At 41.6% G+C, this 27,980-nt stretch overlaps 2 protein-coding genes across 5 annotated transcripts in view; one reads left to right on the top strand and one right to left on the bottom strand.

Moving 5' to 3' along the window:
- Positions 1-960: 960 nt before the first annotated feature.
- Positions 961-17,547, bottom strand: Cisd1 (CDGSH iron sulfur domain 1). 3 transcript variants are annotated; one of them, XM_042696270.1, is made up of 4 exons: positions 17,393-17,547; positions 9,904-10,107; positions 8,784-8,989; positions 3,632-3,739 (listed from the first exon to the last, which is right to left on the bottom strand). In XM_042696270.1, the coding sequence occupies exons 2-4, from the start codon at positions 9,941-9,943 to the stop codon at positions 3,665-3,667; spliced, it is 321 nt and encodes a 106-aa protein (XP_042552204.1). In that variant the 5' UTR covers positions 9,944-10,107; positions 17,393-17,547; the 3' UTR covers positions 3,632-3,664. The 3 variants fall into 3 exon arrangements, with proteins under 3 accessions (XP_042552203.1, XP_042552202.1, XP_042552204.1); XM_042696269.1 differs by lacking the exons at positions 3,632-3,739; positions 9,904-10,107 and adding an exon at positions 961-1,373 and having other exon boundaries at positions 17,393-17,523; XM_042696268.1 differs by lacking the exons at positions 3,632-3,739; positions 17,393-17,547 and adding an exon at positions 961-1,373 and having other exon boundaries at positions 9,904-10,097.
- Positions 17,548-19,459: 1,912 nt separating this feature from the next.
- Positions 19,460-27,980, top strand: part of Ipmk (inositol polyphosphate multikinase) — a 33,583-nt gene continuing 25,062 nt past the window's right edge. Inside the window, exon 1 of one of the 2 annotated variants that reach the window (XM_042696266.1) lies at positions 19,460-19,969. In XM_042696266.1, coding sequence (XP_042552200.1) covers positions 19,780-19,969 — 190 coding nt within the window. In that variant the 5' untranslated portion in view covers positions 19,460-19,779. The remainder of the gene's footprint in view (positions 19,970-27,980) is intronic. The other variant, XM_042696267.1, reaches the window with a different exon arrangement.

Raw genomic sequence — 27,980 nt, 5'->3', positions numbered from 1 at the left:
AAAAAAGATGCACACATCCACATCCACACTGTCTGGGGGAGACAGCTCAGTGATGATCCAGCATGTTCAAGGCCCTGGCCTCCATCCAGCACCAAAAACCCCCCAGCAAAAACACAACACAACACAAAGAAACTATCAGTGATCATGGTTTAGGCACATTGGGGTCTGATGCCACTGATTCTTATGACTTTGAAGGAACTGGACTTAAGTACTTGAAATTTGTTTTCATTAGTACTGAGAGTTAACTATTCCTGTCTTAACAATCTTTAGTGCTTCTAATTATTTTGTTTTCATTTTTTTAGAATCAGGCATGTTTCTGGTTTGAGTCTTTGAAGAGTATTATATAAACACTCGTGTTCAGATCTTTGCTTTTAAGAAAAAAGTTGTGTAATTCTTCTCTCCAAAATAGTTTCTTTGCTAGTATAAGCCACAGTTGATTATGTAGGGCAGAGAAATAAAAATTTCCCATGCCTTTGATCTAACCTTGTGATGCTATTTCTATCATGAACCCAGAGACTTGAAGCTATGTGCTCCAATTCAGAGCGTCAGTTCAAGTGCTTGCCATTCTTCGAGTGAGTATTCTGGAATGTTAACATTTTAGGACATTCTTCATGACTATTTTGAATTTGTTATCACTATGAAGTTCATTTCCACCAGTGGTTTCTTTCAGGGATCAATTTAATTATCCATGAAGATGAACTCAAAGGAAGTTGCTGCCCCTTTATTAATGACCTGGACAACTTAAAATGTTCACAGCTCATTTTGTTTGAAAACACAAAAACCTATTTCCTTAGTCTCTTGCTAAGAAAATCAAAGTCACAACTGGGTTTCCCTAGACCATATGTATATATTAACAAACTAATGAAGCTGATCACATCCCCTTTTATTTTCTAGATAACTCAGTAATATGAAAAGGCAGTAATGTTCAGTTGAAACTTACAAGTAGAGTCCACATACACATGATTTTGAGAATAATTTAATTCATTAACTTCAAGGTATAACTATACACTAAAGACCATTATTTCAAATTTAAACGGATCCTTACAAGACCAAAATAACCCACAGGCCATGAGGTTGGTTTATCCTTTTTCCTTTTTGTTTAAACAAATGTGCACCACAATTCTTCAACAATAAGGCAAATGCCATGAATGTGAAAGCTGAGGTTGGCAAAATTCCACATCTATAACGAGGGGAGGTGAATGAGAGAGAAGTGGTAATCAGTAATCATTCTAAACAATCAGTTAACATCATGACAGGTTGGTCTGCAGCTTCAAAACTGTCCATTAAGTTTCTTTCTTCTTAATGATCAGAGGTCCCACGTTGTCTCCAGTCTCTTCGTTGTGTTTTGTGTGGGCTCCATCACAGAATGGGAACTAGGAAGAGAAGGAGAGGATGTAAAATATAGAAACCCCAAATTAGTACTATGCTTGGCAGGGTGGAGTGTGATGCTTAGTTCGGATATATTCTAAATTACAATTCTCTTGGCAATCTTATGGAGGCTTTCTTAAAGAGCATGTGTAGTGTGTGTGTGTGTGTGTGTGTGTGTGTGTGTGTGTGTGTGTGTGTGTGTGTGTGTGTGTGTGTGTGTGTGTGTGTGTGTGTGTGTGTGTGTGTGTGTGTGTGTGTGTGTAATCGAATCTGTATGGCATATAGATCATTACTTGAATCATATTCTATATTTCATCATGGATGCAGTAACTTTTCTATGCATATTTGCTAAGTGAATTATATTCATGGCATACTTATAAAAAACAAAAATATCCTTTATGGTGCTGGGGATTGAATTTAGGGCCTCATGTTTATGAAGCAAAACCATATTCCTAGCAGTATTTTAAGATTTTAAATTCAGTCATTTAAAATCAATTTGTGTATGGTCTGTATGTTCATAGTCTTAGCAGCCATCTTTTCCCCAGATTGTTCCACTTTTTCTATTTTACACATTCTTAATATCTCTGCTTCCGACAAGTATTCCAGCATTCCCCTTTTCAATATCATTCTTTTTTGTTTTGTTTTGCAGGTACTGGGACTTAAACTGGGGCTTTGAGCTCTTCTTTGGGCTTTTTTTTTTTTTTTTGCCAATGGTGGCACTCTATCACTAGATCTATGCCTTCACTTCCAGCTTCTTTTTGTGCGTTAGAGATAAGAATCTCTGCCCAGCCAGCCAGGTACAGGTGGCTCACACCTGTAATCCTAGCTACTCAGGAGGCTGAGATCTGAAGATCATGGTTTAAAGCCAGCCTGGGCAGGAAAGTCCATGAGACTCTTACTCCAATTACTCACCAGAAAACTGGATGTGGTGCTGTGGCTCAAGTGGAAGAGTGCTTGCCTTGAACTGAAGAGGCTCAGGGACAGTGCCCAGGCCCTGAGTTCAAGCCCTACCACTACCACCAAAAAAAAAAAATCTGCTCAGACTGGCTTCAAAGTTTGATCCTCAGATCTCAGCCTCCCAAGTGATCAGTGGTATTGGCTTCAGTATCACTCTTGGCGAATTTCTCTTCAAGAGATGTGATAACATAATGTGCACTTTCCATTCCTTTTCATAATTTCACATTTTAGGTAAAACTAGTATTTCACAATGTCCACAGGAAAGGAAAAGGACAAAACTCAATTTCTAATTGCTCCCTGAAGTGCTCCAAAGAAGCTGAATCCTGCAAGATATTGTGGGTTGTTTCATTCTGTTTAGAAGTCAACATCTTGTAGCCCTTTTGAGTCATAGCACATATTTTTATTTTTAAGCAGCCAAGCTTTTATAAAAACCGTATTTTAACCCAAAATTGTTCAGGTTGACTAGACTCTGGACACTTACTTATGTCCATTACTGCAGTATTTTGTAGAGTATACTTGGCAATAAGATCTTGTTGTTCCACTAGTATGTAGAGGTGGTTGCATTTCAAATTGTCCCTTTATTTGTATGTTTATCAAAATAAATTTTTCTTACTGAAAGTGTTTATAGGTTCTTTGTTATTATTGATTAATCTACTATACTGGGACAATTGTGCTCAAATGTCTCAGTATTTTAGAGGACAAGTTTTCCCTTGTCATTTTTTATTTCCTATGGTAATAATCAGGTACATTTTCATATTTGAACACTTTTGCTTTTAATATATCACTTGTTTAGGCATATCTTTTCTATTGTTAAGTAACAAGGGAATCCAGTGTTATAGACGATTCCTTGGGATTTTATAATTAGGAATGAAGATCCAATTAGCAGTAAATATTTGTTTCTATTTTTATGCTTTTTTCCGCATACTTATTTCTACTTAACATAAACCATGAGGACCAGTCTTTTTTAATTACTCTTGCACTTTGGAATGTTCCCACAACATGGAATCTGAGCTTCCCTCCTAAGACAAAGTACGCTGCAGGTCAAAGGAATTTGTTTGCAGGAGTAAAGTGACAGTCTTTCATTTAGCGGAGTAGGCACTTCTTTACTCAGTGAAGGGAGCAATTTTTGGATTATTGAAACTTGACTGCAATGGTGGATAACCTTAAATTATGCTATGTAAAAGCTTCTATCAGGAGATTAAAATACTGCTTGGCTGATATCAAATAAATTAGACCCTGTTGGAAAAAATAAGCAAAAACAAAAACAAAAAAAGAAACTACTGTCTCAAATAGTACTTTACCCCGAAGTCACTTTCTCTATGGGTTCCTTTCATTCTTACTAAAATATGGACAGCCCTTTTGTGAAGCAGTATGAAACAGGCCAGTTTCTCAAACAGCAGAACACATAGTAAACCTAGGAGAGGAGAAATGTGTTACTGCTGGATACTTGTGGCTCACACCTGTCATCTTTTCTACTCAAGAGGCTGAGATCTGAGGATTGAGTATTCAAAGATAGCCAGGGCAGACAAGCCATCAACACTTTTATCCCCAATTAACCATCAAAAAGCCAGAAAGGGAAGTATGACTCAAGTGGTAGAACATCAGCCTTGATCCAGAAAGCTAAATGAGAGTGCCTGGTCTTGAACTTAAGTCTCAGTACTTACTGGCACTCAAAAAAAAGAAAAAAAAGAAAAAAAGATAGTTACTTCTCTACATTCCTGATGGATCTGACCCATTAGGTATCAGTGAATAAGCTTCCTATCACATGTAACATAGTCGGATCGGAAAAAGGTAGTTTTATTGCTTTGTAAGTATATTAATAATATATGAATGAGGGAATAATTAAATGTTAATTCATTCTAGCTATTTAATAAAATGTATTAATTATTCATCTTCTGAACTTGACAGCCATGACAACCTTAAGAACCTTGGGAGTATGGGGAGTTTCCAAAAGTTCTCAAGAATACAGATGTAAAGTTATTATGTTGAAAACGAACTTTACAACTTTGGTGCGGGGGCGGGGGGCTGGGGGGAGCAGGGGGAGGATGGGAAGGGATGGGAAGGGGAAACAAAGGAGGAGGCTACAATGCTTGATAAGAAATGTACTCATTATCTTGCCCATGTAATTGTAACCCCTCGATACAGTATTTTCACAATAAAAAAAAGAACATTCATCAATTTGAATAGTAGAGTGAATCCTAATAACAAGTGTTCAAGATTCAGTGAAAATTCATAATTCCTAGAAAATGACAAAACTGCTAGATGCAATGAGGATTACTAAAGGCCATTAAGATCCTGGGCTGGGAAGGTGGCTCAGTGGTAGAGCGCTTGCCTTGCATGCATGAGGCCCTGGGTTCGATTCCTCAGCACCACATAAGCAAAAAGAAAAAAGCCGGAAGTGGCGCTGTGGCTCAAGTGGTAGAGCGCTAGCCTTGAGCTGAAGAGCTGAGGGACAGTGCCCAGGCCCAGAGTTCAGGCCCCATGACCGGACCCCAAAAAAAAAAAAAAAAAAAAAAAAAAAAAAAGATCCTCCTGCCCTGCCCTTCCCAACAGATACTGAGAAAACTGGATATTGAGAAAGCAGGGCTGACATTCTTCTTGAAGTGTTCCTACAGGAAATGACAGTCCCTAGTCTAACTGTCAGCAAACTAAACTGTAAAATGGAAAGAACAGTCTTGGGATGTTTTGCTGAGTTATAACATTTAATAAGAATTCAAACCACCAGTTCATATTCACTGGTGACTCTAATCTGAGATATTTGAGGCCTTGGTGTAAGAAAGTAGACCCTTTCACCCTCTGGGAAAACAATCAAAGAGAACACTTGATCTCAAAGCTACCATTAAGAGCTTACTTACGCAGTTACATTATTTTCTTTATATTTACTATTTATATATACTGAAATTCACTGACATACTCAGGCTTACAGCCTCTTTTGTTGACAGTCATACCATTACCCCACTTGGACATAGCTTCCATTTTAATTACTCTGTTGAAATGACACCAAAAGGTCAACTCTCTACTTGCTTCACCCAACATCTTACAATCTATTCACCTGGTTGCCTTACCCAAGCTGACGTTTAGTACCAGTCTTTGAAAAGTTTCTTGCTTTCATTGGGAAAGGCATGTATGCTATCTTTAGTTTTATCCTAACTCTGGCCCATTCTATCTTCTAAAGTGACTCTTGTTGCTCTCTCCAAAATGCAGAAAATTGCCCAAGATTTCACCCTTAGCTCTTGATTTTTATCAAGAATCAGATGCATTCCTATACTTGACTCATCAGTTTTGTTGATCTCTATCTCCAACCCTGATGTCTCTACTTCACTCCCACATATCAGATCACCTGATAAATATTTCCATTCAAATGTTACCTCATATTCATTCCTTAATGTGTCCTGCAATACTGTCTTTTCACTGAATTCTTTGTTTCTGTTAATGATATCACATTCTTCTAATCCACAGGATTAGATTAGATTCTTTAGTGAGCTCCCAGTCTTCATAGAAAATCACTGCATTTGGCTAGTTCTTCCCTCTTCATTTTTTTCCCCCTTTCCATAGCTAGCACTCTGGTATAAGCATTATCACCTTAGGTCTGAAATTGCTTCAAGGACTTCTCCTCCAGCATGTCCACAGGCCTATGGTCATACTAGAACTTAAGATTCTCCTCAATTCACCTACTACTCAGTAGGAAGCAGAAGCTGGTACTAGGCCAATCCTCAATTCACTTACTCCTCAGAGGGAAGCAGAGGTTGGTGCTGGGCCAAGCCAAGATCTAAGACTTCAGCCTTCCTAACTTTCCTCATATGAGTTCTTTCTTGAAAGATTTTGAGATAGAGTCCCTAATACTTGCAGCTTATTCATAATTCATTAAGTCTTTTCAGGGGTACTTTGACTCTCAAATACTTTTTTTTTTGGTCAGTCATGGGGGCTGAACTCTGGGCCTGGACACTGTCCCTCAGCATTTCAGCTCAAGGTTAGTGCCCTACCACTTGACCCAAAGTGCCACTTCTGGCTTTTTTCTCTGCTTATGTGGTGCTGAGGAATCGAACCCAGGGCCTTATGCATGTGAGGCAAGCACTCTACCAGGCATCAAATACTTTCATTAAACTTTCCCAGAAAATGCTGGGTGTAAATGCTTCTGTTTATTTTTATTTAGTATTTTTAATCAGCTTACATTACATTCCACTGTTACATTTCCATGCATTTACAAATATTCCTAATAAATCTCATGTTACCTATTAAAGTACTTGTACATTTATAATACACATACCACCTATTTTACCATTTAACTTTTCTCACATAGTAAACAAATTATTTCAGATTACTGAAGACTAATTGCAACTCTGACAGAAATTTTCCAATTTTTAGATGCAATATGCTGTATGTTTTAGAAAACCTCCAACAGGCAAACATCTCTAAAAAGGAGTCTAGCCTGTAAAGTATTATTGAGAGATTACTTTCTAATGACCCTTGAGTACATGCAAGCAACCTTACATTCAAACGGTGCTCTTCTTGTTTGTTAACTTTTCCTTTATATTCAATACATTCATTTGCCAAGCAAGTTCAGACACAAAATTAAAAGCTAAGCTCCATATTACTGTATTGTACCTCAATTTTACTTGGAGAAATGAGTTAGTGAAATACACGTTATAGTACTGGGTATAGAGCTTCTTCTATATTTGTGATATGTGATTCAGAAAATGGTGTCGACTGTGGAAGCTGCTCCCAAATTAATATGCTCTCGGAATCTTTTTTTTCTTCAGAACCATGGCCTTGTGCATATGAGGCAAGTGTTCGTGTTCCATCATTCTTTTATTTTTTTCTTGAAAGCTAACAGAGGTAATATTTTGTGTGTACACTATATTTTTCACAATGTACCAGAAATACTGAAGCCAGTCAGTTCACAAATACTTTCAGGATGACCTTGAGAGAGAAATCTGAAGGTATCATAGGTGACCCTTCCACAAGGAAGTATGATAAAATATAACCTCATTTAAAAAAATTTTTTTTAAAATAATCTTATGCTGTTAGATATTTAACTACAGGAACTTCAGCTGAAAGACGCATAGGATATGCTTATATGTATATATGTTTACCAATGAGAAACTTAACAGTAACTTTTTAACAGTTTCTTCTGAATTTCCAAAATCCAGACGTTAAAACTTAAAAAGACTTTACTTCTTTTGCTTCTTCATGTCTTCAGTCTATACACTCTCATTCTTCAGAAACTAAGATCCACTTGGAGGAGAAAACCTTATAGTAAGGAGATTTTCCTATCTTTGGCTCAGAACATGGTTATATGTACCTGAACTCAGTAAGGGTGAGATGTAATTTTACTGCATGATGGTTAACCGTTTTAGTAAATCTATTTATTAAGAGTGTATGGAGCCAGGTGACGGTGGCTCACACCTGCAATCCTAGATACTCAGGAGGTTGAGATCTGAGGATCCTGGTTCAAAGCTACCCTGGATAAGAAAGCCCATGAGACTGTTATCTCCACTAAAACTACCAAAAAAGGTGGGAGCTCAACTAGTAGAGTGCTACCCTTGAGCAAAAGAAGCTCAGAGACCCTGAGTTCAAGCCCCAGAACCAGCAAACAACAACAACAACAAAAATATATAAGGGAAAAAAAAACAGGATCCATTAAAGTAAAAGAAAGCTGGCAACATTGGCTCAAGCCTGTAATCCTACCTACTTAAGAAGTAGAGATTGGTTTGATGTTATTAAAGACAGTGGCATCAACCTGTCATCCCAGTAACGAAGAGAAGCAGAAATAGGAGGATTACAGTCCAGAGTTACCCAGGCATAAAGTGAAGCCCTTATCTTGAAAAGAACCAACACTGGCTGGGAATGTGGCTTAGTGGTAATGTGCATGCCTAGCATGCATGAAGCCCTGGGTTTGATTCCTCAGTACCACATAAACAGGAAAAAAGCTGGAAGTGGCATTGTGGCTCAAGTAGTAGAGTGCTAACCTTAAGCAGAAAAAAACAAACAACTAACATGAAAAGGACTATCAGAGTGACAGGGTATCAGAGGGAGAACACTTGTTTAACAAGAACAAGGTCTTCAGCCCAAACCACAGAACCACTAAAAAGGGGGGGGCGGGAAGGAAAGAGAGAAGGATACAAGAAAGAGGGATGTTTTGTATTTTAATATCTGGTAATGTCAGAATAGTTTAAAAAGAAATACTCAAGCTAGGTACTAATGGCTCATGCCTGTAATCCTATCTACTTAGGAGGATAAGATCTGGACTTGAAATCTAGATTATGATTTGAAGCCAGACAGCTGGGTAAGAAAAGTATGTGAAACTCCATCTCAGTTAACCAGCAAAATGCTAAACTGAAGTCATGGGATGGTATAGCACCTGCCAGCAGGAGAAGAAACCAAAAGGCCCTGAGTTTAAACCCCAGTAAAAAATGATACATTAAAAATAGTATAGTGTGAAGGATTGTTTTCCTCACCTTTTTGGATCTCCAACAACGGCAGTACACAGCTTTATCTCCCAAATCTTCCATGTCAAAAGCATGTACTATCTTGGGGTTGTCTTTCTGGATGTGAAGGTTTACCATGGCTTTACTGCGGTGATCTTTAACATAGAATCTTTTGTAAGCTAGGTAACCAAGGGCTGCTGTCCCGGCAGCAACTGTAACTGCTGCAATCCATTCCACTAGAGCAGGGAAAAAGAGAGGAACAGTTATGAAAACCAAAATTTGCACTCACAGTTTAACATGAATGTTCACGAAGTGTGGCTTTTGAGTGCTAAGCAGCCTAATGCATCAAGACTTTTATGTTAACAACATGAACAGAACATACTGGTACAATGGCCTTTGAAGACTTTTCCCAGCCTATGCTAGGTAGCTGTGAATTTTCTATTAAGTAACAACAACTCAATTAAAAGATGAAAAGATTCCTTTCCTGTCTCTCAGATAGAAGAAAAACAAGGCTTAATAATCTTTTTTGAAGTGTTCATATATTTTAAGTAACTAGGAGCCTGTAGGTATCTATTACTTAAAAGAAAAAAAAAACAAATGCTAAGAAATAGTTAGATTACAAACATGATTTAAAAAGATTCCAAATCATTACATGAACCAAATGCCTTAGGAGAGTTCATAGGTGGTTCTTTAGACTTCAAAATGACTTACCAAAATTCAACTACAGCTAGGGTATAAAAGCGTAACTACAGAATATTTGAAAACAAAACAAAACCAAAAAGAACTACGAAACAAAATCACTCTTAAGACTAAGCATTCCAAGGGGTTACTTTGCAGGATTCTGTATTTCAGTCAGCTGAAAGTCAGTTTTTAAACAATTTCCAAAGTGCTCATTAAAACAAAATTAGAATATACTAATTTCAAAATTACAACTATATTCTCATGTGATAAATCCTAAATTTCTACTGTCCATACAAATGTTTGTAGAGAATTTAGATAGTCATCTACTATGAGCTTAAACTGAACTTCTTTGAGTTCAACGATGTTACCCTACTAATAATAATATAATTTTTTTTTTGACTAACAGGCCATTTATTTATTCCTTTTTTTGTCCAAAGACTCCTTAGAAACCCAGGTGCTTAACAACTACCCCAGGTCCAGGCAATGATGGAGAGATGCCAGTGGTGCATATCCTGGTTAGCCTCAGAGGAGAGTTGTCTATTCCCAGCATGGAGGGGACCGCATGGAGAAGTTGAACGGGGGTCAGGATAAGCACGCTGGACTGCTTCCCAGCACTTCCTGAGTCAGATCTTCGCAGTGTTTGAAATAAGTTCCCAGACTATCAAATAATGCCCTAGAGAGATAAGTACAAAAACACATTCCAAGGCCAAACAAAAACATGTCAGAGCAATTAACCCTATGGCTTATTTTTCTATGGAGTCAAATTCCTAATTTCGCTAATATGATCTATTGCCACACTGGACAGTGCCTTCCATAATCCTGGATCTCAACAAATCTCTACAAGAAAGCAACCACCATTCTCACACTTGATTCCTCCCTGCAACCCCTTGGTCTTCTGATTTAATGGTTTAACTTTTATCACATTATTCTAATTGGTACATCCCATTAATTCTAATTTCAACTATAGTCATATTTTTCCTTACAAATTTAATTATTTACCTTTGTACATTTCCATCCCTCTTTGCTATAACCCTCTAAACTAAACATTAAGGAATCTTGACCTTTCAGGTACTGCATGAGAAAACAAGTTAAGGCATCTGACATCTTCAACTGTGGTCTCACCAAACAGGGATTTTCTATAGATTTCTTCTTCCTGAATTTTAATGCTACCATCCTATGACAATTCTAAGCAGGGCTGAACCTTGAGGTTGATTTTGTTTGTTGCTGGTACTGGGGGTGGAGGGTGGGGTGGCGAAAGTGGGGGAGACTGGGTACTGTCCCTGAGCATTTTTTGCTCAAGGGTGGTACTCTACCACTTGAGCCACAGCTTCACTTTCAGCTTTTTGGAAGTTTCACAGACTTTTCTGCCTGGGCTGGCTCAAACCATGATCTTTTGATCTCAGCATCTTGAATAGCTAGAATTACAGGTGTGAGCCATGGGCACATATTATTAATCTTTTTGATGCTTTTACTTACCATAGGACTTTACTGAGAAAATATTCCCAACATAAAGAGCTATAGCAGGAGATGGGAATATGGCTTAGTGGTAGAGTGCTTGACTAGCATGCATGAATGAAGCCCTGGGTTCGATTCCTTGGTACCACATAAACAAAGAACAAGTACAAACAAGAACAGTAATTTGTCAATGATTAAAAAATAGTAAAGAACTAAAGCAATGGACTTTTTAGCTAATGGAAAAAATCCCTAATCTGAATAGCTAACATACATATAAAATGAACTAGGCCAGGCATGATGGCCTGTAATCCTAGCACACAAGAAGTGAGACAGGAGGATTGAGAGTTCAAGGCTAGTCTGGCAACATTTTGAGACTATGTCTTAAAAAGCTGTCTGGCTTTTTTTTTCTTCAAGCAAGCAAGCAAACAAAGACCCTAAATGGACTAAAATATTACACTACTGAATAGTACATGCTCAATATTTGCTAAATGTTGTCTTTAGCACAAATTTGAAAGGGAACAATATTCCCCCTACCCCCCAAAATAAAATAACACGTGTTATTGGTCTTAGTCAAACCCCTAAACCAGGTATTCTTTAATATATTTAATAGTGCCTACATACTGCAAAAAATCAGGCATAAGGAACTACAACTGACTAGTACTTAACTGTTTCATGATATAAAAAGACTCCTATAGGGCCTTCTCTCCATCCCTCTTCCCCCTCAACCCCCCTCTTTCTTTTGGCTGTACTTAGGTTTGAACTCAGGCCTTAGTGCTTACTCCTCCAGACCTTTTGCTCATGTTAATTTGAGAGAGGGTCTTAGTTTTTGCCTGAAATGGCTAGGACCTACATCATTACACTTCCTGCTGCAGCGAAATGATATTACCAACATAAACCATACATGACATTAAAGACAAACTTTTTTTTTTTTTTGTCAGTTGTTCGTCTTGAACTCTGGGTCTGGGTGCTATCCCTTAGTGTTTCAGCTCAAGGTTAGCGCTCTACCACTTGAGCCACAGCACCACTTCCCGGTTTCTGGTGGTTAATTAGAGATAAGAGTCTCAAGGACAGATTCCTGCCTGGGCTGGCTTTGAACCGTGATCCTCAGATCCTCAGCCTCCTGAGTAGCTAGAATTACAGGCTTGAGACACCAGTGCTTGTTTTAAAGACAAACTTTTACCTCACTTGGATAGAGTTTTTGATGGTGAAAGAAAGGACAGAATATTGGAAAAGAACTAACACCATAGGTATCATTAAACAAAATGGCCCTGACTGTAAAAAAGTGGCTACTCCATGGAGAATCAAAACATGCACTCTGTGCCCTCGCCCCCCCTCCCTGGAAGGCTCACTTATAACCCTGAGTATATGCATCCAACATGGGCAGAAACATATGCTTGCATTTGCTCCAAATGAGTCTTTTAGAATCATACAGGCAGATGAAGTCTTAAGAATTTCCAGTTCTTTTTCCTTCCCAAATTCCAATTCTCTAATCTCATTAGGGACAAATGCTATGAGTTCCCAGAAGAAAGAAAAATGTTGCTATTTTATCATTTCACCACTGTGGCTTGAATCAGCTCTCCTTGCCAAAAGCTGTGACTCCAGGGAAAAGAAGGAAAAGGAAACTATACAGACAAAAATGCTGACAGATTAAAAAATCAACAGTTAGGTGGGAAAAGGACTCCAAATCCAACAGAAGGAGTTATACAACCTAAATAACTGTAGTCCTTGACAGGTGTAAGTCTAATAAGGAGATTCATAATCTCAGGCAAGAGGGTACTTTACTAAGAACCACTTTTTTTTTTTTTAAAAGGATTCTTTAGCTGGTACCTTTTAGACACTGGGTCAGGACTAGGCATCCCCTAAACTCATAAGCAATATTTCTGCTTCTTCTGGTTTATCCTTGCCTTCCTTTTCTGTAGACATTTCTCACAGTACAGTTGAGTTATAGTTAGATCAAGCTCCACCTTGCCCCACCTTGCTCAAAAAAGCTGTTACACAAACACCATTAAAGAAAGAGAAATATTAAGAGAAAGTTACATCCTAGGTACCTCCTCTCCTGTTTTACTCTTCCCCTTGGCCTACTTTGGTATAACCTTTGGTTTCTCTCTTAAAATTATTCAGAGATGGAGAAAACATGGACTTGGACCAAGCTCTATCCCCTTATTCCTGAGGCCTCAGATTTTCTTTACTGTGATGATTATTTTGCTTTCATGTAGAAATCTCACCCTTCTTCTTTTCCTTAGGCCTGTTTTCTGACCCAAACTGCCCTTACCTACCCACTGTCAACTGTCACGGAATCAGATTGTTCCTCTTCCACCAGGTGGGGGGAGGGGAGCTGTGTTGAAACCCATCCCAGCCTGAGATTTTCTAAGACTGGTAGCTGTGCCTGGCAATGGCACACGGGTGATCATTCAACATTAAAAGAAATAGTGGCTGACTAATTCAATTTCCAATTCTGCACACTCCACCAATGCCTTGCTCTTATACCAAACAACCGGTCATTACCTTCTTACTATTGTATCAAAGAGTAGCTTCCATCCTGAAATTAAATGAACAAACCCAACTCAAAAAACAATAGTATGGATCATCTCCAGTATGCAAAAAGAATGTGAAATGGTTCATTAACTGCTATCCCCTTTCCAACAAGCATCAACTGCTAGCCAGCCTTGTTTCTATAGCTCCAAATTCCAGTCCCCTTATAATTTATACCTTGTTCACAACCTACAAGAGTGAACTTTTTCCAATATGATCCTCCCATTCCTTTTGAGAAAAAAAGCTAATCCTTGAAATGAATCAACCAATTGACTGAATCAATACGGTAAAGTTAAATAAATTAGCTTTAATACACAAGGACATAAAAGTCAGAAAGTAAGAATTGGGGCTGGGAGGGTAGCTTAGTGATAGAGTACTAGCATGCATGAAACCTGGGTTCGATTCCTCAGTAACATATAAACAGAAAAAGTCAGAAGTGGTGCTGCAGCTCAAGTGGTAGAGTGCTAGCCTTGAGCAAGAGAAGCTCAGAGATAGTGACCAGATCTTTAGTTCAAGTCCCAGGACTGGCCAAAAAAAAAAAAAAAAAAAAGTAAGAATTTACAATATTTAAAAAAAATTATTTGAAGGAAAGGCAAGTTAAGGAAGTTGATTTTTTAAAATATTTGGTCTCATTGACTTTTTTTTTAAGTGATGGTGAACGGAGAGTAACTTTTCTGAGAATTTTGTTTTGTTTTGTTTTTGACAGTCCTGGGGCTTGAACTCAGAGCCTGGGCACGTCCTTGAACTTCTTTTGCTCAAGGCTAGCACTCACTTGAGCTACAGTGTCACTGGCAGCTTTTTCTGTTCATGTGGTACTGAGGAATCAAATCCAGGGCTTCATGCATGCTAAGCCACATTCCCAGCCCCAAAGAGTTAGTCTTAAAAATAATAAATACCAGTGGCAACAGTCTAAGGGAAGAAAATGACATCTGAAAGACCTGGATAGAAGATGGTCCCAGATAGTCTCTTCTTTGCATATAGAAGGAAAGGGTTAAGGATGACAGTATAGTCAGTGAGTTTTAGAGGTACTAAGGAGCAGGACAAGTTCAGAAATCCCATCTATTGGACACAAAGAAGAATCACAAGAGACTGGGGAAGAGGGCAGTGAAGGCCACTTAGTGCTAGAAACCATAATGAATTAATGGTCTCATCTATCAAATATGTGTTCAGCACCATGACACTGCCTTGCATCCTTGACAGAATTTCAATTCTAATTACTTATTCTCATTGCATCTCCTTAACTCCAGTTCTGGCCTGATCCCTGTTCTTTTTATGTATAATCCAGTCATTATTTTTCCTGAATATAAAAAAAAAATCTGCATGCATATATAGTTATTAATTTTTAACATATATAGTCCTTACAGTAAGGTCTTTATCATTATGAATCCATTGAATTAAGAAGAGACATGATCATATACTAAGTTCAATTTAAGATCTGTCTAAAAAAAATTGGGAATATGTAAAATCTTGTTTTTTGAGATGTGTGTGGAGTAAATGTTTTGTTCTTCTAACTAAATTCCAGTAAGAGCTAATCTTTCACAATAATATATTACAAGGTAAACTGACATCTTGTGTCCCTACTTTCTCTGCCACTGAACTGGAGGAGGAAGTTTTTGGTAGAAGACATTTATAAAGGCCTATGGGACTCTCCCTTCCAATGCCTTTATGCTTTTTAGTGAAATAAAAAGTAGTTACTCCATATAACTTCAAGTGTAATCACTTGTTTACCAAGTGATTTCTTATCCCCTGGACAATGGTAAACTAATTGTCACTATTAAACTTGCATTATGGTAATTCTTAAATCCTTGTCTTAACTGCAGGAAAGATTAGCTTACAGATACTTACAGGAATTAGAAAGGTTCACTTATTTCCTGTATCATTAGCATACTACCTAAACAAGAGTTCAGTGTCCACTTACACAAAATGTCCTAATAGTTTAAGCAAAAACATTTTGGCCCATAATACAAACAGATGGTCTTGCCATAAACTAAAATGGCATGAGGTACAAGTCACACAGTATTTTATTTTACTCAGTAAAAGAATATTCCTAAGAAAGTGGCATTTGTCACGTGCCTTACTCCCAAGATTTGGAAGGCTGAGGCAGAATGATTTCTAGTTCAAGGCTAGCCTGGCCTACACAGCAAGACCCTATCTGAAACAAATAGCAACATTTGAAAAGAAAACCACAAAAATCCTTTCCTACTTTAAACACATGAAGATACCAGTAAAGGAGTCTCAGGATGAGGACAATTTGAAATAACGTTTGCAATTGGTCACATTTAAAAAAAAAAATCACCAGCTTACCCACAGCACCCCCCCCCATCTCCCATCTCTCTCTCCCTCTCTCTCTCTCTTTCTCTCTCGCTTTCCTCTCTCTTCCCTCCTTCTCTCCCCCCTCTGTTCTTCCCTCCCTCCTCTCTTCTCCCTTTCTCTCCTCCTCCTTCCCTTTTCCCCCTCCCTTTCCTTTCTCTCTCTCTCTCTCTCTCCTCTCTCTCTCTCTCTCGATCTCTCCCTCCCTCTCTCTCTCTTCCTCCCTCCCTCCCTCATTCCCTCTCTCCCTCTCTCTCTCATATCTAATAAAATTTTAATAAAATTAAATAAAATTAAATAAATTAAATTAAATTAATTAATAATTAAATAAAAATTAAATAAAATTAGTAAAAAAAAAAATCACCAATAACTTAGGAATGTTATTACTTCTCCACTTGCCCAGAAAATTTTGATAGGCCTCTCCGGTTGATGGACTCTTATCTTGATATTACAAAATCAGGGCTTATTAGTGGAGACTTTTTTTTTTTTTTGGGTCGGTCGTGGGGCTTGAACTCTGGGCCTGGGCGCTGTCCCTCAGCTCTTCAGCTCAAGGCGAGCGCTCTACCACTTGAGCTACAGCGCCACTTCCGGTTTTCTGGTGGTTTATTGGAGATAGGAGTCTCAGGGTCTCTCCTGCCCGGGCTGGCTTTGAACCGCGATCCTCAGATCTCAGCCTCCTGAGTAGCTAGGATTACAGGCGTGAGCCACCAGCGCCCGGCTAGTGGAGACTTTTTATAGAACCTGGCACTGTGGATGATCACACCTGCCCTGAATCAATCAAGGAAGCCAATTCGAATAAACTTCTGCACAATCCCTTTACCTCTCTCAACTTCAGTTACGGTTAGCCAAGCCTTGCGGGGGGGAACTGGCAGTTCATAACCGGTCAGAGAAATGACATACACCACAGGGCTGTGGACAATACACCAGTCACCATATCAGCCAAACGTGTGATCGAGTTCAACTCCACGCTACCCAGAGTTCACACATCCTCGGAATTGAAGTGTACCTTCTGGAAGGGGTTATTTTTCTGAAACGTTAGGCACTTGCATAACGGAAAGGAAACTGAAGGGTCAACGAACTTGTTGGGGTTTGTTTTGTTTTAATCCCTTTTCTTGGATTACCACCAAAAGCCAAAAGAGAGGAGGGGTATAATAACAAGTGGGGGAAACCGAGTATCTCTTAAAAACAGCACAAAACCACCATAACCTCCCCTGCACAACTCCGATATGATTAGTCATCCGCTGGGAGGGAGGGGGGCACGTTTGTCCCGGGTCCTCCCCCACCTCTCCGGCCTTGAGACCTAAGAGCGCAGAGCCGTGTTGGGGCGATCAGGGGCGAGAGCTCGGCAGCATCACTAGATTTAGGGTTTGGCTAGATGGGCGGGGAAGGCGGGGGACGTGGCCCAGAGCCAGACCGACGGCAGCGCGGCCCTCGGACACCGGTGCCCGGTGACCTCATCACCCTTTCCCCGCGCCGCCGCCGCCCGCCGCCGGGCCCGAGCGCTCGTCCTTCTGCACCTCAAGGTTACGCGACCCGCAGGCGCGGAGGCAGCGCCAACCACCGTCCGAGGCTGCGGGCGCTGCAACCGGTGCGCAGGCCGCTACTCCCCGGTCCCCGCCACCGCCTCCCCCACCCGCCGCGGGACCTCTCCTCCCCCTCACCTCGCAGGCCGGAATCGGAAATCAGACCCATGGCGCCGGGGCTTGCAAGGCGTTCGCGCAGGACGCCGCGCACTAAGCGGGCTCGTGAGGACCGCGGGAGTCAAGGTACCAAGCCGCGTCCTCGGGCGCCGACTCCGGGGGGCCACCGCGCAGGCGCCGTGGCGGGCTGCAAACACGTGTGTGAGGTGGGCCGGGTGGCTGCTTACAGAGCATGCGTGGAGCTGAGTACAACCCGCTCCTTCCCCGCCCCGCCCTCGCAAGGAAGTCTGTGATCTGGAGTTTTGACAGCCGCTGGATCTGGGAAGGGGAGTGAGAGCGGCCAGCGACGGAGTCTGCGCGACTCGGAGGAGGCGGAGCCCGGGAAGTAAGGAATCCAGGCCGGATTTTACGTTTCCTCCCAGGTGCGTGGCTTTCGGATGATGGAGGACTGGTGGCCCGGGAGGATTTAGTCCATTTAGGGTGGGTGAATCTAAACGTTTTTTTACCTAAGATTTTCATGCCCACTTCCGGTGTTAATTTTACCTGTCAGGCCCAGGATCCGTCTTCGTAGAAGATGCTGACAGTCACACAAGATGCGCAAAGCCCTATTCTAGGATCTGTGGGGGGTCCCTGGGTGCTTCCATCCCCCCCCTCATAAAAACGTTTATTCATTTACTTTATTATTATAGAAGTGACATACCGAGAGTTTGCGATCACAAGACCCAGGTAATGAGTGCCTTCCTTTTTGTAGAAGGTCTTCGGTGCCCTCATTCTTCCATCCCTTACTGACTTTGACCTAATTAGTCATCTACTCCGAGCTCTGGGACCTGCGCTATCCAGATGAGAGGGGTGGGGGGAGAGGAAGGGAGAGGGAAGGAGGAGGGGGAGGAGAGGAAGGGAGAGGGAAGGAGAAGAGGGGGGGAGAGGAAGGGAGAAGGAAGGAGGAGGGGGAGGAGAGGAAGGGAGAGGGAAGGAGAAGAGGGGGGGAGAGGAAGGGAGAAGGAAGGAGGAGGGGGAGGAGAGGAAGGGAGAGGGAAGGAGAAGGGGGAGAGGAAAGGAGAGGGAAGAAGAGGGGGAGAGAAAGGGAGAGGGAAGGAGGGGGAGGAGAGGAAGGGAGAGGGAAGGAGAAGAGGGGGAGAGGAAGGGAGAGGGAAGGAGAAGAGGGGGAGAGGAAGGGAGAGGGAAGGAGGAGGGGGAGGAGAGGAAGGGAGAGGGAAGGAGGAGGGGGAGGAGAGGAAGGGAGAGGGAAGGAGGAGGGGGGGGAGAGGGGGGAGAGGAAGGAGAGATCCAATTTGTCCATCTTCCCCAAATGTATGTTCTTTAAAAAAGAGGGTTGAGAGGGAGGGGAAAGCAAACAGTCCTCTGAACAAAACATCGTACCCACACGTCTGGAATACCCTGGGATGGTTCCCTGTCTTTGAGCACCCGAAGTGAATGTCAGTCACCACTGTTTTTCTTTTAGCTACGGGCGGGTTGGCAGCAGCCCTGGGGACGGGCGTTAGCTGGAAGGGTCTTTGAAGGTGCGCCTTCCCATCGGCTTCCTTCCCCGGCATTATGGGTGGTGTTTTAACCTCGGCGGCTTTCCTGTCGGGTAGGAGTCGGGGGACTTGCCCGCAGAGGAGCGTCGGCCGTCCGAGCCACCCCGGCCCGGCCTCCGCCGGTCAACGCCCCCACTACCTGGCCGCTCCCAGCACCTGGGAGCCTCGAGGGCTTCAGGGTCGCCCCGAAGGAGCTCAGCGGGTTTCTAGATTGGAAGCAGGCGCGACCTCTTCAGGGACAGCGTGACCCCTCACGTGACCCCCGCTTCCCCCTCCCCCGACCCCCCTCCCACGGCGCCGGGGTCGCGGCCCGCTAGTCCCCCCAGGCGCGCGCGCGCCTCGCCGCGGGGGTCCCGTCGGCGGCGTCTGGGCATGCTCAGTGCGGCGGCCGCGGCGGCGGCGGGTCGCGCAAGTCGGAAGCTGGCGGCGGCGGCGGCGGTGCGGGCGGCGTTGACGCGCGCGCGCGGCGGCGGCGGCGGCGGGGACTGGAGGACGGCGGGAGGGGGGCGGGGGCGCGGGACCGGGGGGTGGGGCCGCCGTCGCCGTCAAGGCCCCGGGGAACGTGGGGCGCCGCGGCGGCCGCTGTGCTCGGCGGGTTCAGTCTCCTGGCCGGCCCGGGCGGCAGCCGGGGGAGCGGGAACTCGGTGGTGGGCGCGCTCCGCCGGGAGTGGGGCCGAGCCGCGCCCGCGCCTCCGCGGCGGCATGGGCCCCTTCCCCGGGCCTCAGCGGGCACCAGCCGCGGGAGCCCCCAGGCCTCCTCGCGGCCGAGCCTGAGCGACCCCCGGCGTCGGCGGCACCCCTGCCCTCCGCCCCGACCTCACCCCCGCCCCGCTCGCTCCCGAAGCCGACGCCGCTGGTGTGTTCTCCGTTATGGCAACGGAGCCGCCATCCCCGCTCCGGCTCGAGGCGCCCGGCCCGCACGAAACGCGGACCCCACCGGCCAACGATGCCGCCCCCGAAGGCACCCCGCCGCCGGCGGCCGGCCGGCTGCGTTTCCTCAACGGCTGCGTGCCCCTCTCGCATCAGGTGGCCGGGCACATGTACGGGAAGGACAAAGTGGGTAAGTGAGGGGGGCCGCGGGGCTCCCCGCTCCCCTTCCGCCTCCGCGAGCTCCCCCCCCCCCCCGACCCTGCAGTCCGCACGGTGCACGTCCGGGCTCGGCCGCCCCGACACCCCCTCCCCTCCCCAAGCTAGCCACGGGGGTGTCCGGGGGGGCCTCCGAAAGTGGGCCGCCTCCGGGGTGTGGGCCGTCGGGCTTGCGGAAGGTGTGGTGGCGGGAGAGTCGTGCCTGGCCTCCCCAGGGAGAGAGAGAGAGAGAGAGAGAGGAGAGAGAGAGAGAGAGAGAGAGAGAGAGAGAGAGAGAGAGAGAGAGAGAGAGAGAGAGAGAGAGAGAGAGAGAGAGAGAGAGAGAGAGAGAGTGTGTGTGTGTGTGTGTGTGCCTGGCCTCCCCAGGGAGTGTGTGTGTGCGTGTGTGCGTGCGCGCGCGCGTGCGTGCAGATTGGAGACCGTGTCGTTCGTAAAAATTAAACAACAAAAAAGGAACTTGGTTTCTACTGGACGGGGAAGTAGGTTCTGTTTATTATAGGCGACCAGCGATTGCAAAAGCAAAGGAATGAAATGCAGATGATGCCGATCTCGTTCTCTCGGTTGGGTGCAGCTGCGTAGCTGTTAGGGGAAGAAAAAGAAAACGAGCCCCGAACGGAATCGGCCTGGAGGTCGGGGAGAGACTGTGCTCTGGACTTACCCCAGTCTGTCCTTGCCCCTTGAGGAGGCTTTTCCTATCTCCTTTATTTCTCGGGGAGGCGTGTTTCCAGTAGCAGAACCTTGGGTCCTTAGTAGGAAATACTCCCTGCTGGTGTACTAGAATAGTACACATATAAAGAGCATTCCTCCCCCCCCCCCCCCGTTTTTTGGCTTGTTTGTTTACCATTATTGTTCTTGCTGTTGGAACATTTTTTTTCTTGTTTATCTTGGTTGATGGTGGTGGGTTTTCGAGGCAGCCCTGTAGCCTAGGCTGGTCTCTCTTATTTGTAATCCTCTTGCTTCAGCTTGCAGAACGCTGGGATTACAGGGGTGAGCGACCACACCCGGTTTCTTCTTCATCCTCATGAGACAATTTCCTGGCCTCTGAAATACATTTTGTTGGTTCACAATTTTACAGCATTCTACAGGGTCTGTGTCAGTTTTGAGAATTGTCATTGGGAACTGGCTTACTCATAGTGGTTCTCTGGGCCATGACTATCTGGACAATCTGATGGATGATCTTAGAGAAGTGTAGATCTTTGACCCAGAACAACCATAGAGACAGTATGCTTATTACTGATGAAAATCATCTAGTAGACTAGTAGTACTGAAATTTTTAGACAGGCAACTAAATCTAAAAGTCCCATAGATACTATGCTAGAATCTGAACCGAAGGGATTTTCCTCTGAGTACTGTTTTTTTCCACCGTGTGTTGTGCTTGCAGTAAGTGCACAGGCTAGGACTCAGACTCAGGAAATGTTGAAAGAATGTAAATGAAGGGTCTTTTTAATACAGGAGTTAGGAAACAGCACACTCAAGGTTCTTAGCACAGACATTTCCTTCTATGTGTCATGTACCTGGGAATGATCATCTTGAGAGTGCTCATTGGGTTAACTGTTAATAGAAGCATTTTTATTGATGTTCTTTCACAAATGGTCATGATAATGTTCCTGATGAGATCCTGATGAGATTCCAGAAGAGTTGAGTGTCCCCCTAAGGTTCCTAGAGACAGACCAATGTGCCAAGGGGAATAAACTAAAAATCACCACAAAAATAATCTCCATGATGATTCTCACATAAGAGTATAACCAGTGCTTATGAAGAGTACATGAGTTGGCTATGGGGAGTGCACATCTATGATCCTAGCACTCTGGAGGATGAGACAGAAGAAGATAAAATTCCAGGCCAGCTTGGGTTATGTAGGGTATCAATAATAAGACAACAATAATAAAGTATGTAAGTGATCTTATTCAGTTTATCTCTAATAAATTAGAAGTATACTCTGAATGTGACTTCAAACAGTGGCACAAAGTTAATTTGTCTCCAGAATTGCCAAATTAGAGGAATAGTTTAGATTTCAGTATTCCTCATTAAATTTAAAATGAACGTCAATTTTGTAATGTTCTTTTTGACTAAGGATGGTATTTACATCACAGGACTTTAAAACATACTATGAACAAGCTAATAAGTATTTGTTGATTTTAAATCTTACGTGCTTACACAATTATACATATGTCACTAGGACTGTAAAAGGAAGATGGTAATCTTTCCTATTCATAATATAGGTAGCAAGATGGTCACTAAATTCAAAGTTAATAATTTACTTTATCATCATAAGTCACTTGTAGATTGTTTGGATTGTACTTTGGCCTGTTAATTCAGTGATTCTCAGAAAGCTTTGTTAAGTAATTTGAGTTTTATATTTCAAGATTAATCTTTAAAAGGAGTTATTGGATTTGTTAGTTTAAAAATCATGGAACTTGACAGAACAAAGGTACTTAAAAGAAGCATACATGTATCTAAGTAACAAGAATATGCCTTTAAAAATAGTATCAGTTATATTTTGTTTTCTTCAGTGAAATAATATTTCACCAACACACACATTTATCTATATAGTATCTATTTATTTGTTTGTATTAAAGGTTCAGTTTAGGGCCTCCTACTTGCCAAGCAGGTACTTTACTACTGGAGCCAATATCTGGTACACTTAAGCCTTAATTTTAAGAATTTAGAGTTTCGGGGCTGGGAAGGTAGCTCAGTGGTAAGAGTGCTTGCCTTGGATGTATGAGGCCCTGGGTTCGATTCCTCAGCACCACATAGCAGAAAAAGCTGGAAGTGGTGCTGTGGCTTAAGTGGTAGAGCACTGGCCTTGAGCTGAAGAGCTGAGGGACAGTGCCCAGGCCCAGAATTCAGGCCCCATGACCAACAACAACAAAAAAGAATTTACAGAGTTTCCAGTTTTTTTTAAACTGTAAAAATGGTTAATAAACTTTTAGGGAAAAAATCCTTTAAGATCAAATACTGGTACCAATTTTCTGTGCATCCTTAGGCTTAGCTCAGTTGTGATTTTTTAATATCATTAAATATATGAGCAACTTTCCCCCTCCAATTTATATCATGTAGTAAAATGAGTACATTGGAAAGGGTTAAAAAATATACTTAATGCACCTAAAGTTAGGAACCATCATAGCACTGTTAACTTGGTGATTGGGTAGCCACCTGGGACCGCAGCTTGTTGCCATTGCCCAACAGGAACATAGTATGCAGAGTCCTAGAAAGCTCAAAATTCAGAAGTTGAAGTACTTTTCTACTGAATGTCTATTGCTTTTACACCAATGCTGAATTGTTGTTAAATAGAACCATTCTAAAATTGACTCTGTCTGTACTTCGGGTGGAGGACAATACTGTGTTTCCAACTCAAGTCCTCAAGCTTGTTAGGTTGGCTCTCTACTTCTGAGCCACACTTTTAGTCCTGTTTTTTTGCTGATTATTTTTAAGATAGGGTCTCACTTCCTACCCAGGTGGGCAGCAATCCATTTTATATTAGTCTTCCTGCGTTGTTAGGATAACAGCCATGCACCACTGCATCCAGCTTTTCATTGAGAAGCTGTCTCATTAACTTTTCTACTCAGGCTGTCCCCAAACTGCAATCCTCCTAATCTCAATTTTCCAAGTAATTGGAATTACAGACTTGATCCACTGGTACTGGGCTTTTTACTTTGCTCCTCTTGAAATTCGTGTTGCCAGGTGCTGGTAGTTTATGCCTATAATCCTAAATAGTCTGGAAGCTGAGATCTGAGGACCATGGTTCAAAGCCAGCTGGGGCTGGAAAGTTGGTGAGACTTTTATCTACAGATAATCATCAAAAAGCTGGAAGTGGAGGAGTTGCTCACGTGCTAGAACTTTAGCCTTGAGCAAAAAAGCAAAGGGATAGTGCCTAGGTCCTGAGTTCAAGCCCCAGGATTGGCACAAAGTACAAAGGATTGGCTTGTACAAAGTGAATGTATCAAAATTTGCTGAACTCTTCCTCCAGTAGTAGATTTTTCTATTTTCTGCACTTTTTGTTGTTACATAATCCTATTAAATATTCTTGACCACTAGTATACTTTGTACATTGTTCAACTGTTTCTATAGAAAAGTTTCACAACAGTTAATAGCTATTTCAACTTTCCAAAGTTCACAAAAATTAGCATAAATCCTTTTGTTGTGTTAATATTTGATACACATTTAATTTCTTCTAAAGTAAGTTTCAAATTGGAATTTATAACTGGTTTCAATTTAGTATATAGAAATGACGTAGTTACAAGAATTTAAACTTACAGTATTGTGCCAGGTGATGGTGGCTCAAGCCTGTAATGCTAGCTGCTCAGAAGGCTGAGGGTCGTGGTTCAAAGCCAGCCCCTACAGGAAAGTCCATGAAACTCTTTATCTCCAATAAACCACTAGAAAACCGGAAGTAGTGCTGTGGCTCAAGTGGTAGAGCACTCGTCTTGAGCTGAAGAGTGCAGGGACAGCATCCAAGCCCAGAGTTCAAGCCCCACAACCTACCAAAAAGCAAAACAAAAAACTTCCAGTGTTGTAGTGGGGAAGTCCCAGAACTAATTTGGCTTGTTGACCTAATCTTATTGAAATTAAATGGTATAAGATGATGTAAGTTTAAAAGAAAAGTTACAAGAACAGTATAAAGAATTTACTTGGAAACTTTGTTTTATAGTCTCTCTCCCTATAAACATTGTTTCTTCTGAACTATTTGTTAATACATTGCAGATATCATGCCAGTTTGCACAGCAGTATTTCCTAAGAACAGTAATATTATTTTCTGTAACCACAGGGTGTTTATTAAATATGGAAACTTCCAGCAGTGGTTGGAAGTTCATATTATGGTTGATATTCTTATTTTGTCAACTATCTTACTAATGTCTTTTATTCTGTTTTGTTTTTTTCTCAGTACAGGGTCCTGTTTTAGTATCTTTTGCTATTATGCTTTTACTATTTCTTTTATTCTTCTTTAATTTGTGACATACCCATAACTTTCCTTTTTTATGATACTGTCCTTTTGAAGAAGGCAACCTAGGTATTGTGTGAAATGTTCCTCAATTTGAATATCTGATAGATATGTATGATGAGATTCAGGTGATGCATTTCTGGTTGGAAATTTATATGGGTTCTTTTTACTATCACATCTATAGACCACGGTGTTTGCCTGACATTATTAGTGGTTAACTTTGATCATCTGGCTTCTTCAGTGTATATTAATGCTATTTCCTCTGCAACTCATAAGCCCCTGTGAGGGGATCATGTAGCGCTCTGGATCCCCACTCTTCAGAGTTGCCATCTGTTTATGTCTTTTCTCTGAAGCAGTCTTTTCCAATAGTTACAAAATTGTGGACTTTTTTTTCCAATTCTATTATTCCCTCCAACAATCAGCATCACTGTGAGCATTCTACTCCTATGCATGTGTGTCTTTATGGTTGGCAAGTTGATTCTTGTTTGCTGTTCAAATTGTCCTCAATTTGGTTATTGGGAACCGTTCTGTCACAAATTTTGACCTTCTATCAGTTATTTTAGATTTGTACCTTCTCTTCCTACCTCTAGAATTAGCCAAGGAGTCCTGATACTTTTTAATAGGAAATGGTATTAGGAGTTTTTCCCTTCCTTTCCCCCTTTATACTGTAATTGAACCAAGAGCCTTGTGAATACTGGACAAGTAAGTGGTCTGCTACCAAGCCACATACCTAGCCCAAAACTAAGGTCTGGGTGCTACAGTGGTCATAGCTACTGGCATTTCATTGCTTCCAGGACCTTTCAATGGATGCAATTAAGACAGATGTATAAATGTTTTAGAAATCACATCCAAGCCCTTTCTTTCCTTCATTTTAATTTTTTCCTTCAGCAGTGAGAACCATGATTTCCAGTGTTCAGTGCATTTATTCTTTTGCTCAGTCCTATTATTTTTCGGAATTCTGTGCCCATGCTTCTACAGAAAACAAACCTAATTAAATAATTAAAGATTTTTTTTTTTTTGTCGTTGTGGGGCTTGAACTCAGGGCTTGGGTGTCGTCCCAGAGCTTTTTTTCTACTCAAGGCCAGCATTCCACCACTTTGAGCCATAGCTCCACTTCCAATTTTCTGATGGTTATTTGGAAATAAGGGTCTCACAAACATTCCTAACTGAGCTGTCTTCCAACCAGGATCCTCAGCGCTTAGCCTCGTGAGTAGCTAGGATTACATTATGAGCCGCTAGTGCTGGGCCTTGAAATTTCTTTATACAAAGGTATGTTGTAGGAAATGATTTGGAAGTGCTTTTGGATTAGTTGTTTTTTTTTTTTAAATATGTCATAAATATTTGGAAGTTCTTTTGGATTAGGTTTTTTTTAAAGTGTTACTTCTTTCTCCCTCACTTTATAGTAATGTTATTTGAAATACAGAGTTGGGCTCATTTGTTATGTTTAAGTTCAGTTCCCTCCTCCTGTTTTTGTTTGTATATTTGAATATTCATAATAAATATGCTTCCAAAAATCAAACTTTTCAGAAAAATATAATCAGAAATGTCACTCCCTACCATCCTACTTCACTCCTCACATTTGTTATGGGCACCATTTCATTGTTTCCTAATTCATCTTTTCTACATTTCTTACAAGTCATTCTATATAAAAGTTTTAGTTCTCCTTTCTCACACAAAAATCATTATGTTGTAGGTACTGTTGCATTTTGCTTTTAAAAGTTGACAATATAACCTAAAAATCAGTATCAGTTTGTAGAGCTCTCTTCACTCATTCTTCATAGCTCCCTTGGGCAAACTGTACCACATTTATTCAGCTAATTTCCTGGATTTGTTTTCAGTCTTTATTTCCATTTGTTTATTCTAGCAATAATACCTCCCTGTCTTGATGCTTAGTAGTAAAATATCCTATTTTTCATCCTGTTTACCTATTTTCTGTTTCAGGATTTTCTTGACTTATAATGGCGCTTTACATTTCCATGTTTGCTTCTCACTTTTCCTTAAGGGAAAAAAAAATCTAATGAAATTTCATTTGACATTGCTTTCAAGCTATAGGTTGCTTTGCTGAGAATTGATTTCTTTATGAGCTTGAGCCTTTTAGAGCCTGAACATGTTATATATCTTCATTTATTTAGCCCTCTAATTTCTCCTAGTGAGTTGTAGTTTTCATTGCAGAGGTCTTTCACAGAATTTATCAGATTTTCCTTAAGTATAAATTATTCTTAAAGATCCTTTGTATTTTGAAAAAAAAATCAAACTTACAAAAATATTGCCACAATAGTACAGTGAATTAACATATATCAGTCATCCGCATTTACTAATTACTATTAATTTACCACATTTGCTGTATTATTCTTTGTGAGTTATTTGTAGAATCATTTAAAAATAAATTGCAGACATCACAAACATTTCCTCTAAATGTTTATCTTCTAAAAATAAGGTAGTTTTTCTTACCTATCCATGATAAAATGATCAAGTTTAGGATATTCCAATAATCTTCTTACACTGAATCTTACTTTAAGATGTCTGAGAAGCAATTCCCAGTAATATCTGTGTAGTGTTTTCCCCACCCATCATCAGACATTGCATTTAGCTATCATGATTCTTAGTTACCTGTCATTTGGAACATTTATTTTTTCCTGTTCTCCCCCCCCCCTTCTCTCCCTTTCTTTCCCTCTCTCCCATTCTCCCTCTCTTCCTCTTCCTTTGTCCCCTCTATCCCTCTTTCCCCCTTTCCCTTCCTCCTTCCCCTCTCTCATTACTGTTTTAAGGTGTTGGGAATGGAACATAGTAGCTTGGGCATACTAAGCACACATATACTCCTACCCCCTTTTTTTGAACAATGAAAAATTTGAAGTTAAAACACAGAATTTTAGAAGACTTCTAATTATGTTTGTCTGATTCTTTCATTATTTTAGATGCAGAAACAACATATATTTTTGCTTATTGACTTATGTTGCTTATTGACTAGTTGTCACTTGCATTATTGTTGATATACTTTGGTAACATGATTAAGTAATGTCTGTCAGGTTTTTTCTCTACCATA

Source organism: Dipodomys spectabilis, unplaced genomic scaffold (assembly GCF_019054845.1).
Source record: "Dipodomys spectabilis isolate Male_0828 unplaced genomic scaffold, ASM1905484v1 ptg000207l, whole genome shotgun sequence".
NCBI classification, from domain to species: Eukaryota; Metazoa; Chordata; class Mammalia; order Rodentia; family Heteromyidae; genus Dipodomys; species Dipodomys spectabilis.
The sequence above is the reverse complement of the archived record's forward strand: the minus strand, read 5'-3'. Positions and strand labels throughout refer to the sequence as shown.

Coding starts and splice junctions, on each gene's coding strand:
- Cisd1 (XM_042696268.1), bottom strand. CDS start 9,943: ATGCACCACTGGCATCTCTCCATCATTGCCTGGACCTGGG. Junction 8,990..9,903: donor CATCATTGCCTGGACCTGGG/GTAGTTGTTAAG, acceptor TCCCTGCTCTAG/TGGAATGGATTGCAGCAGTT. Junction 1,374..8,783: donor GTTGTTGGAGATCCAAAAAG/GTGAGGAAAACA, acceptor TTCTCTTCCTAG/TTCCCATTCTGTGATGGAGC.